This window comes from Papio anubis, chromosome 2 (genome assembly GCF_008728515.1).
Source record: "Papio anubis isolate 15944 chromosome 2, Panubis1.0, whole genome shotgun sequence".
Lineage (NCBI taxonomy): Eukaryota > Metazoa > Chordata > Mammalia > Primates > Cercopithecidae > Papio > Papio anubis.
In genome coordinates, this window is record NC_044977.1 from 14,334,065 (window position 1) to 14,346,614 (window position 12,550).

The following is a 12,550-nucleotide window of genomic DNA, read 5'->3' on the forward strand; positions in this document are numbered from 1 at the left end:
TTTCTGGAGGTTGTATAGTAGTTAAATTTACTCCTTATGTAACCATTGCCTTCCAGAGTTTTAAATTTTTCTCTCTGATTTCTTATGGGTATCTTTAGTGCAGTGGTTCTCAATGCACAGGGTAGTTTTTAACATTTGGCAGTGTCTGGAGACATTTTTAGTTTTCACCACTAGGGGGAGGGGTGGAGTACTACTCGGCATCTGTTGGGTAGAGGCCAGGGATGCAGCTGAACGTCCTATGACAAATAGGACAGTCTCCCACAACAAAGAATTATCAGGCTTAATATGTCAATAACGTTGACACTGAGGAACCTTTTTAGTTTCAGCAAGGATCGAAGGTGAACTGGTAGAGAATCATTCAACTCAAGCAAAATCTGATCCAAAGTTGCTTTCCATCTGGCCTTCTGTGTAGTTTAACATAATTGTAGCCCAGTGGGCAAGAACCTACTACCCTTGGTGACCCCATTATGAGGAGCTTTCTTATACTGTGAAGGAAATCCTCTGATAACATATTTTTCATGTAATTCATCGATAGGACTTAAATAAATATTTGTAGAAATGACTCTCTATCCCCAAGTGCTCCATAATATGAGCATGTCATTCATCAGGGATCTCTTTATATAAAAAACAGATTAGAGTGAATGATTTTGGCAGCTGTTGATACAAGGTTTTAGTTCCTGTGAGAATCTGTTTTTTTCTTAGTATCTATTTTTATCATATAAAGCTCAGTACAACCAATCATGCATGTAAGTATACCTTCTATATATAATATTTATAAAAATTAAATATATGGCTATACTTATGTGAAAACTCCTTTTCCTCCACTAAGAAAATAAAAATAGAAGCAACAAATTGAGTTGGATAAAAGAAATCTAATGTTAGTAACTTTTTAAATGTTTTTTCCTTTTCCATAATGATATTCTCTATTCTAGATCATGTTATGGCAGGCTTTTCCGGTACTCCTTGCCCTTTCTTTCTTTCTCCTTATCCATGCCAGTTGTGGTCTGAGACCTCTCCTCTTGAGGAGACCTCTCCTGTTGAGCCAGTATTCCATAATGAAAAGTAAATTGACATTCGGAGACGGGTGATTAAAAACAACCTTTTTACTTCACTAAATCCAATCTAATTGGTTCAGATAGTCATTTGTAGTGTTTGAAAAACAGTAACACATGCCAAGTAAAAATAATATATTAATACTGTATTCCTGAATTTGCTTACTAATAAATAACATAACAATGGCTATCTTGTGAGAAAGTTCATTCACAGAGTGGTCTCACATATATTACTTTATCTGACCCTTGAAACAGCTCTCTGAAGTGGTTATTTTTATTCACATTTGTGGGAAAGCTAAGGCTCAAAGATCCAGGTGCAAAGTCACAGAAGTAGTAAATTGCAAATCTCCAAATCTTGGCTTCCTAGGTTCATAATAAAAGGATATGTATTTCCATCTACAACACAGCTAGTAAATATTATGGTAATGAACATTTACATTGCTATACCGTACTTACAGTCCAGTTAAAAATCCACAATATTTCTATTTCTTTTTTTTTTTTTTGGTCTTTGGCTGCTCATCTATTTTTTTTTTTTTTGAGATGGAATTTTGCTTTTTGAGATGGAATTTTGCCCAGGCTGGAGTGCAATGGCACAATCTTGGCCTACTGCAACCTCCATCTCCTGGGTTCAAGCGATTCTCCGGCCTTAGCCTCCTGAGTAATTGGGATAACAGGCATGCGCCACCACACCCAGCTAATTTTGTATTTTCAGTAGAGACAGGGTTTCACCATGTCAGTTAGGCTGGTCTTGAACTCCTGGCCTCGTGATCCACCCACCTCAGCCTCCCAAAGTGCTGGGATTACAGGCGTGAGCCACCACGCCCGGCCAGCTGCTCATCTTAATAACATTACTCATCATATATGGAACAACATTAACTATAAATCACAGAGATAGTAAATGTTCAGTGGTAACTGATATGGAAATACTTATTTAATCTGAATGATACATATGGTAACTTATTTTTATAGCCACTCAACGCTATTACGGAAGTTATCTAGTTCAAGTATGATATACAACTTGATAAAATATTTTATATTACTACTCTGTCATATACTTCTATAGAATCAAACTATAGATATTCTAGTCTTTTATTCTTTTATACTAAATAAGAAACATGTTTATGCAAAAGTGAAAACATAGGTTGAGTTGAAGGAATGTTTTCCTAGTTTTATAAGAGAAGACTTGGCCCTTAAGAGTTAATAAGAATAATTACTATTTGTTAACACCAGTAAAGAGGACAGCATTGATTTTGGAGGGTAATTAATAAGTTGATCAGTAATACTCTTGGCACATGGAAGAATAATTACACTGTTGATATTAAGAAGTCAGTCATAAGAAATGTCATTTTTATCAGTATTTTTAAAAAATGAAGTGATTAGTCTTTACATAATGGGGAAGAAGCCTCTTGCCTGCATAAGGATTTTTGAAATGCTCTCAGTAATTGAAAACCATGTCTAGATATTTAAATTACTACATGTAATAGCCTTATACCTATTGCAGTTTTCTTAAACATGGTTCAACCCTTTCTCAAAGGTAATTTCTATTATTTTTCCTCCAACAATAGGAAACAAAATGAACAAGAGCAGGCTGAACTTGATGGAACCGGTAGTCTGGCTCAATTGGACCCAGAACCAACGAATCCTTTCCAGCCAATAGCATCTGTAATCATTGAGGTATGAATGATGGCAAATGGAATTTTTGTATCTTAAGTTATAAGTTGGAACTTGGAAAAGAAGGTGGAAAGTTGGGAAAGGAGGCAGGGAAACAGAATTGTTTCTTCAGAGAGATTATTTCTATAAGAAATTGGAGATGAGAGACTGATGAAAGGTTTACTGCTTTGTCTTACTGTTAAATTACCTTTGACTCTAGTGTAAAAGGGGGAATATGACTTCAGAATTAAATGACAATAAATAAAAGTTGACTGTAGCAATTATTATAGTTGCTGTGTTGATAAATCTATTTTGTCATTTATTTCATATAGTAATAATATATTTACTCTTACTTACATTTTCTGTTTCCGTATTGCTGTTACTGCCCATTTGTAATATTTATTTAGAATGCATTAGAGTACATAAACAATTCTCTGTTTTTCCGAGATACTTAAGGATGTTTGAAACTGCAATAAATTCTCCTGTATCTGAACATCATTTATTTCCATTTTAAATCAGAAATTTTACCAACATTAATTTGTAGATTTTAATTATGGAGAAGTTAAGGGGTTGTATGTGTGTGCGTATCTGTATCTGTGTCTTTGTTTTCATTTTCTGCTCGTGTCCAGAGTTTGCATTGGCTCTGCTTCTGTGGCTGGCAGCAGCCATGCCTCTTCTGAGGCAGTGCTTCCTAAACCTTAGGCTGACGTCCTGGTCCTGCCTGTGTATTCCCCATTCCTCTTCCCCTGTCACTGCCTCCTTCCACACAGGTGCTCATCTGGAAAGGTGGATGATTGTTTAAATTTTCTTGGGGCTGCTACTGAGGAGGGAGGCAGCTCCGCAGGTAAGAAGATGATTGGATAGTTTTGGTATTGCTTTATTTTGCAAAATAGTTGGTAATATGAGACATTTGTTTTTAAGTTGCTTGGATACCAGGAGGTTTAATTGTATTCAATCTTTCATTAACCTCATTGCATTCACCCTAAATATGTGCTTTTCTAATTATAGTAAGACCATCTTAATAGCATGAGCTATTGTTTTGTCTCCATTCTATCAGATATTATATTTGTCAAGTTTTGTTTTATGTTCTTTTAAAAATATTGAGAGAGAAGAGGTCAAGTTGTGCTTTCTACTTTGAAACCTCAGTTATTCTCTATGTATAATAAGGCTTGCTTTATAAATAATGGCTAATTATTTTATAGTACCATGGGTATAAATTATGTAGAAGGCTCTAGTGCTTCTCCCAGCACCGTGTTTTCCACAATGTATAGAAGTGAATAATAGTGGTGTACGACATAGTATATCACATACAGGAAGTTCTCAAATTAATAAGTGGCATGGGGAAAGTACACTTATGCTTTGAAACTATAATAATTTCAAGAAGATGGCCAGTAAAGAAATAAAAACAAATTAACTATATATATATATATATATTCAAAACATACCAATTTTCTTTTTTTCCCCACAAAACTTTTTTAGCATGTTTCTTGGTACAGAAGCACCTAACATTTTTTTGATTATTACCGCGGATAATTAAAATGGTGAGATATTGGAAGGTATTGGTTCTAGAAGACACAGACAGATCAATGGAACAGATAGTAATAAACCTAATTATGTATGAGCATTTTAGTACAAGATAAAGATAACATTTCAAATCTGAGAGAAAAGAATAATAGAACAACTTAACCATTTAGAAAAAGGAAAATTATTGAATATTGTATACCCAGTTAAATTCCAAAAGTATCAAAAATTTAAATATGTTTTAAAAAGCGAAAGTCTTCAAGTTACTAGTAGATAATATAGTTAAGTCTTTATATGTGCTTGGAGGAGGAAAACATTTCAAAGCAGGACAATCAAGCCCCAAATCATAAAGGAAAAAGGCAGATAGATCTTGTATTACCCAATTTTAAAAGAGCTATTCTACAAAGTTAAAAAGCAAAAATGAAAAGAAATAAACTCTAGTGAAAAATAGAACACATAGTCTCATGTGGCTCTGTGACTAGTCCTAGTGACACGTATGCACAAAATAACTCTTACAAATTACTATGAAAATAATGAGAATCTAATAGAAAAGTGGGCATTGGGTTACCAAAGACAGTTTCCTTAAAAAAACATTTAAAATGTCAATAAGTAGCTGGGCGTGGTGGCTCACGCCTGTAATCCCAGCACTTTAGGAGGCCGAGGTGGGTGGATCACGAGGTCAGGAGTTCAAGACCAGCCTGGCCAAGATGGTGAAACCCCGTCTCTACTAAAAATACAAAAAATTAGCCGAGTGTGGTGGCACGTGCCTGTAATCCCAGCTACTCCAGAGACTGAGGCAGAGAATTGCTTAAACCTGGAGGGGCGGAGTGAGCCGAGATCACGCCACTGCACTCCAGCCTGGGTGACACAGCAAGACTCCGTCTCAAAAAAGAAAAAAAAAAAGTCAGTAATAGTTCATTTTTGCTAGCAATAAAAATTTTAGCTTAAACTCAAATGAAAGTAACACTAAGATAAAAATATGTATTAATATGGCAGAGATGTAAAAGGTCAATCATGATATGTGGTATTGAATATGATGTAGAAAAAAATCACTGTCTCAACCCTTTGCCTGGGGTGTACATTGATTCAGTTTTTCTGAAGGGAAGTTTGTGACTATATGTGACATTTTTAAATTTGCCTACCCACTGACTCAACAGTTCTACTGTTAGCAATTTAATTTAAAAAAAAAAAAACGAAAAAAAAAAAGCTATTAGGATGATTCTGTTTTTTAAAATAATGAAAAATTGGAAATAAATTATTTGTTCATTGATACAGAATTGGTATGCTATAAACATTAAACATAATAATATAATTGAAAATAATTGTAGCTAATATTTATGTAGCATTTACTATGTGTAAGGCACTGTTCTGAGCACTTCATATATTCATTGGCATGGAAAGAAATGTATATTCTTCAATAAAAACTTTCTTTTTTGTTTAAACATCAAATACATAATCTACATGTATTTGTAAATGTATATATAGATATATACATTTATGTATGTTTCTGGGTGATGTATGTCTGTACATGATGTGTGTATGTACATGTGGGGGTTGGCAGAGAAAATCATCTCTTAGTGATTATATACTGAACAGATTATATACCGAATAAGACAGATGAATAGCAGTCATCTCTAGTTTGTGGAATTACTGGTAATATTTGTTTTCTTTCGTTATACTTTCTGTGTTTACTGAAGGTTTGACATTTGGCATCTTTTAATGATGTATTCATGAAATCATTTTTAAAATAGGAATCTCACAGTGTCCTTGAAGTTACAGAATGCTGTTAAGGTATTTGATTTCTCCCTTAAAACTATCTTAGATAAAACCATCATAGTAAAGATAATGTATTTTATTTTTTGTTAGAATGAAAGAAAACTTGAAAGAGAGAAAAAAAAGCAAAAAATGGAGAAAGACAGTGATGGCTGCCACCTGAAACATAAAATGGAGCATGAGCAAATAGAGACAGAAGGTCAGGTTAATGACAGTGGCCAAAAAAATAATGAATTTGGACTAGTAGAAAATTATAAGGAGGCATTAACACAGCAGTTAGAGAATGAAGATGAGACAGACCGGCCATCGTTGGAATCAGGTAATCTAGTTATTTAAAGTAATTATCTTATGTATATATAAATAAAACTTACACTTCATCTCATTTTTTATGTTTGTTTTTATAAACGAGTACTGCAATATTTTTCTGTCTTCGATGCCATGTTTACCATGATTTTCTCAAGGTCTTTTATTATTCAGCCAGTTTGTTCCTAACGTGTTTTTCCATGATGGCTTAAAATGTGGTCCTTTGTAACTTATAAGGATTTTAGCAGAAAATTCCATTTTTAATTTTATTTTCATAAATTTGGGATACAGCATAGCTCTCAAGAATTCTTGGAATAAATGTAATATCTTAAGTTTTTTTTGTTTGTTTTTTAAGGCTCATAAGTGCTACATCAGCATCATTTCCTTTATTGACTGGCTATGGCTGTAGGTTGCAAACATAATCGGTAGAACATTTTTAAAATGTCTTGTCAAGTAGCCATTTTTCTCTTATTTTAATATAAAAAATCTTCAACTCATAATTGCTTTTCTTTTTCTAACTGGCTATGTTATATAACAGAACATTCATTATTTTTGGTATGGTAGGGATATAGCCTGCATTTGGAATCAGACAACTTGGGATAGAATCTTGACTCTCTTATCTACTAGATATACGTTAAGTTATATAACATTCTTTAGTTTCTTCATCTCTAAAATGCAGATAAACATTGTCTTTATTCACAAGACTTTTAGGGTTACTTAGAAAATAACTCTACTCCTAGCAGTGTCAGCCACATGAGAGATGCCCTATGATTGTTGCTTCCTTAACATTTTTAGTTATTAATATGGCTTCATTATTTATAAGACATTTTTATAGTATCACCGGGCTTATGAAAATAAGATTTCAATTCCTGAGATACAGATTAGCTAACATGGATATTTTGCTGGATGAAAATATTAGATTTGAAAGTTATACTTTTTATCAGTTGGGAAGTTAGGGCAGTCATATTTATACCCATATAACTGTCAGCCGAGTTGAAAGGGAGGTAGACCTATTAACGGTGGTCTCTAAGTTTTTAAATAGTTCTCTACTGCTTGTTAAAGAGCAAAGTAATTTTGGCAAATGATTTGAAAATATAGCACAGGGAGATCTCAGATAGTAAATCATGTAACTGTAATAATAACTAACATTTTATACTTTAAAACATGCCTTTGGATGCGCTATATTATTCAACATAATATTTTGTTATTTAACATTGCAATCCCAGGGGTATAGTATTCCATTATATAAATGAAGAAACCAGGGACTTGAAGAGGTTGAGTAACTTAAGATCATATATCCTGTCTGTGTAAGCTGAGACCCCGGTCCAGATCATCTGATCCACATCCTGTGCTTTTCCATGACCCTGAACTACTGCCTGCCCCAAAGTACCGTTTGGTGGTTGTATTCTTCCACATCTTGTGGATCTATTCTTCCAGTTGTTAGGCTTACCACTTTAATTGTACAAAGACCTATTTGTTTTTATATGAAGTGAAATGTTTCAAACAACACTAATTTATTTAGAATAATAATTTGTTTCTAAGTGTGATTGTATTTTTTGTTTTGTAGGCTTCACAGATAATGTATATATTTTATGTTACAGATAATTCCCATTTAGAAAGTACATTGCATGCACACACACACACACACACACTGCAATTTTGAAATATTGCAGTTACATTGGCTGGGCAGGGTGGCTTACACCTGTAATCCCAGCACTTTGGGAAGCCAAGGAGTGCACATCACTGGGTCAGGAGTTCGAAACCGGTCTGTGCAACATGGCAAAAGCCCGTCTCTACAAAAAATACAAAAATTAGCAGGGTGTAGTGGCACACGCCTTCAATCCCAGCTACTCTGGAGCCTGAGACACAAGAATCACTTGAACCTGGGAGGTGGAGGTTGCAGTGAGCCAAGATCGCACCACTGCACTCTAGCCTGAGCGGAGGGCGAGAAAAAAAAAATTGCAGTAACACTGATGTTCTAAATTTAGTTAACTACTGTGTCATCTTAGTTTACCCTATTAAAATTTATACATTAACATAGATTTCCTTAAAGTGTTTATATGTGTTTAAGTTACAATATGTAAATAATTTTTTTAAGAAAGAACACATTCAATTCTGCTAGTTCTAATGTGACTTTGGTTACATGTTTATATTGTATTGGGCCTACCTTCTTTAGGAGTTATTTAATTTGTTTATTTACTTATTTATTTATTTATTTTATTTTTTTTTTGAGATAGTGTCTAGTGTCTCACTCTGTCACCAAAGCTGGATGGCAGTGTCACAATCATGCTCACTATAGCCTCGAACTCCAGGGCCCAAATGATCCTTCTGCCTTAGCCACCTGAATACTTGGGACTACAGGCACGTGAAAACAAAGCCATGCTTTTTATTTTTTTCCATAGAGATGCAGTCTCGTTATGTTGCCCAGACCATTCTCTTAACTCCTGGGCTCTCGCATTCCTCTTACTTCAACCCCCCAAAGTGCTAGGATTACAGGTGTGAGCTGCCGTGCATAGCCTTGTAGGGGTTATTTTAAATAAGTAACATGTTTAGATTTGTTGAGGGCCTTTTATGTCACATTTCAAGAGATTATTTTTGAACTATTTACACCTAGAATCATTCTACATATTCCACTGAAAAAATGAAATATACTGAGTGACACAGTAATGAGTAGCTTATTTTCCCAGATTATTATGAATTTCATGGAAACTCTTGCAATTAGACAATTATATTTGTTTCATATGACATTTTTTTTTTTGTGAAAAACCTCTCAGAAATTCAAATGTAGAATTTTGGCTCTTTGTATCATATTCATTGGCCATTCATTCATTCAATAAGCTATCACTTAAAAAATATATTCTTAGTAAATGCCAGTACACATTTGATTATTGTAACAATTTCCAAAGTTGAATAGTCAAGATTTTTTTTTTGTTAATGATATCAATATTTTTGTTGTATTCTTTGTTTTCTATTATAAAAGTTCACTTTTTCATAAAGATATGAAGTTTCATGTTTATATTCTTGTAGCTAATGGTAGAAAGAAAACTAAGAAACTAAGAATGAAAAGGAACCACCGGGTAGAACCACTTAATATAGATGACTGTGCTCCTGAGAGTCCAACACCACCCCCACCCCCTCCTCCTGGTGAGTGAATTGATACCGATACTGAATTTAGAAATATTGCTTTAAACAATAGAGAAAAAAAAAAGAAAAAAAGGAATCTTGTCATTTTTATTCTGCATATTCGTTATCTTGTATATTTGTGAAGAAGAATCTTTTACTCTAATTTGGACAAAATTTGCTAACAAAAATGTCTATTGCTTTTTTGAATAAAAAAAGTTTTATGAAGAAAAAAATAAGTAAAAACTAGTAAGAAAATCGTACCTAATATTTCCTAGAATATGTTCAAGTTCCGTTTGAAATATCAGTACCCACATGTTAATTTAAGTTTCATGATGAATGGCTAACATGAGCTTTCAAAACATTGGACTGGCTCGGCGCGGTGGCTCACGCCTGTAATCCCAGCACTTTGTAAGGCCAAGGCGGGCTTATCACCAGGTCAAGGGTTCAAGATCAGCCTGGCCAGCATGGTGAAACCTCATCTTTACTAAAGATACAAAAAAAAAAAAAAAAAAAAAAAATTAACTGGGTGTAGTAGCATGTGCCTGTAATCCCAGCTACTCAGGAACCTGGGACGCGGAAGTTGCAGTGAGCCAAGATCATGCCATTGCACTCCAGCCTGGGTGACACATGGGTGAGACTCCATCTCGGAAAAAAATAAAAATAAAAAATTGGACCTTTCATCCTGAAACTTAACATTTGAAACCAAGATGTATTAATTTTTTCTAATATATTTTCAATATATGTGCCCATGTCCTAAGTTGTTACGAGGATTAAATGGAGTAATGCATATAAAACACTAGGACTTAACTTGCACAATAATTGTGAGTAACTTTTCAGCACTAAGCTTAGTACCTCACCTACTATAGTTGGTCAATAAATATGTAATGACTAGAGAAATATGTGTATAGTGCCCTTATATCCCTGCTGCAAGGCTTTAGAAATTATTTGGTAACATTTTAAGAATCTCTTATCAACTCATTTCCAGTATTCAATTTATTAAGAAAATATTTAGTTTCTGCCTAGAGTTAGAATGATATCATGAGTTTGTTTTTGATAGTGGTGAAGGTGCTTTTATTTTTTATTAAAAGTTATTGAAAAGTTAAAGCAGATATTAGCAGCCTATAATTACATTTTAAAATGTAGAAGCCACTTAAAATGGGTTTCTGGCTTTCCATAGTGTCATTCAATATATTTGAATTGACATTGAATGTTATATATGCTTCCTTTCCAGGGAGGGATCCTCTCAACAGACCTAAAGAAGCCTTGTTTAACAGTGTTTTTAAAATGTTTTTCTTTTTCTTTAGTTGGCTGGGGAACCCCTAAAGTCACTAGACTTCCAAAACTTGAGCCTCTTGGTGAAACACGTCATAATGGTAATGCAAAAGGATTGGTTTTCAGATATCATCTGTACATGTTACATTAACTTTTCTTTAACCTTATAACTTCAACAAACTTATGTTTTAGTTTTGGAAGCCTGTCAAATCCACAGCCATCCTTTTTCATTATACTTTTTTTTCATTTTATTTAATTTTTTATTCTTAAGTGTGCTTTACATCTATATCATTTGATTTGGTGTTTACCTTAGAATACAGAGGTAAAAAGAATCATAGCTTGTGTTTATTATCCATGATATATTTATACAAGGAGTTATAAAAAGGAAAGATTTTAAAATAATTTAACTATGAGACCTTACAATTGTAACTTAAGTGTTAAAAAGCTGTAGTTTTCTGTATATGCTCAATATACTCAGTGATAATGCCACATAATTTTTTCTCTCTAATCCTAATAAGACAACCAGCACTGAATATTAAAGTGAAGATCAACACAGTTTATAAAATCAGAGATCGAATCAGTAAACCTAATAAAGTTCGACTAAGTAGAAAGAAAGTTACTAACATTTTTGTTGAATTAAGGGAACAATTTTCATTGAATATAACTAACATATGCTATAGTCTAGCTAGTTTATGGCATTAGAATTCTAGGATGTAAAAACTAGAGGAAGGATGTTTAGGAGAAGTAGAGAACTGCCTTATAAAACAGGGAGAAGTTCTGATTCAGACCATCATCTAGGTCTCTTCAGTAAAACATTTCTAGAATGCAAAAGAATTATAGATAATTGTAGCTGAATAAACTTGTTTGTTAAGAACATCCAATTCGTTTTTTGATGGCTCTGTATTTACCTAGTCTAGAACTTGGTTTCACTTACTAGGAAAAAACTCAGAAGTTTAATCTTTAGAAAAGCATTACCATATAATTTGAAGTTATATCAAACCAGTTTAAATATTTTTATTTAAAAAGTACATAAATATAAATATGCTATTTGCTTTTCCCCCCCAGAATTCTATTTAGGTCAATAATGAAATATTTCTTGATAATCGTTAGTGAAAATTCATGGTTTTTTTTTTTTAAAGACAGAAAAGTTTGTCCTTAGACTATAGCAGAATTAGTGAAATGGTATTTTCAGTGAACTCTCATATCTCTGTTTAGTTTACTGACTTTACATCATGATGTTTATATTGACTACAGAAGATTTATTTCTTTTTTATTATACAGCTGTTAGTGAACTCACGTACATCAGATACATTGTCAATGTAAATATTCACTATGTTGTCAGAAAACTAGGTAATGTTAGTGTGTATATTTATATGTACACACATATACATATGAAGAAAAATCAATTTTTCATACGACATATTTTTTCTGTTATTGAACTCATTTAACATACAAGTATTTTGTTGTTTGTTAAAACATTGGTAATCACAAGATGAATAAGATGTACATTCTGCCTTTGTGAGGATCCTACTGTATAGAGAGGGCAATTCTTCAGCTTACTGTAGAATATATGACAATGAGTTCTGTGGTGTACAGTTGGAGTACTATGCACAGTAGGAGTACTGTGTGCATGGGCAGTTAGGGGAAGTGGCAGTATAACGAAGTATTCAAAGAACGAGAAGAGTCAGTCATCAGAAGAAACAGACTATTTCAAGGTGGAGAGGCAGGAAAGAATATTGTTTAGTTGGAGAATAACATGAAGTTGCCAGTGATAGGAGATTAGGTGTATGTGCATTGAGTGGGTAAGAAAGAGAAAATATGAAATTACAGAGTGTTGAAAGTGGAGTTATGGCTTA

The 12,550-nt window shown here is 33.5% G+C and overlaps 1 protein-coding gene across 8 annotated transcripts in view; it reads left to right on the forward strand.

The window, feature by feature from the left end:
* The window catches only part of ARL13B (ADP ribosylation factor like GTPase 13B), a 73,527-nt gene that overhangs the window by 56,288 nt on the left and 4,689 nt on the right, over positions 1–12,550 (forward strand). For 6 of the 8 annotated variants that reach the window (XM_003893820.5, XM_009198569.4, XM_009198563.4 and 3 more), the window contains 4 exons: positions 2,618–2,726; positions 6,090–6,315; positions 9,327–9,443; positions 10,727–10,795. In XM_003893820.5, coding sequence (XP_003893869.1) covers positions 2,618–2,726; positions 6,090–6,315; positions 9,327–9,443; positions 10,727–10,795 — 521 coding nt within the window. The remainder of the gene's footprint in view (positions 1–2,617; positions 2,727–6,089; positions 6,316–9,326; positions 9,444–10,726; positions 10,796–12,550) is intronic. The other 2 variants (XM_009198573.4, XM_009198581.4) reach the window with 2 other exon arrangements.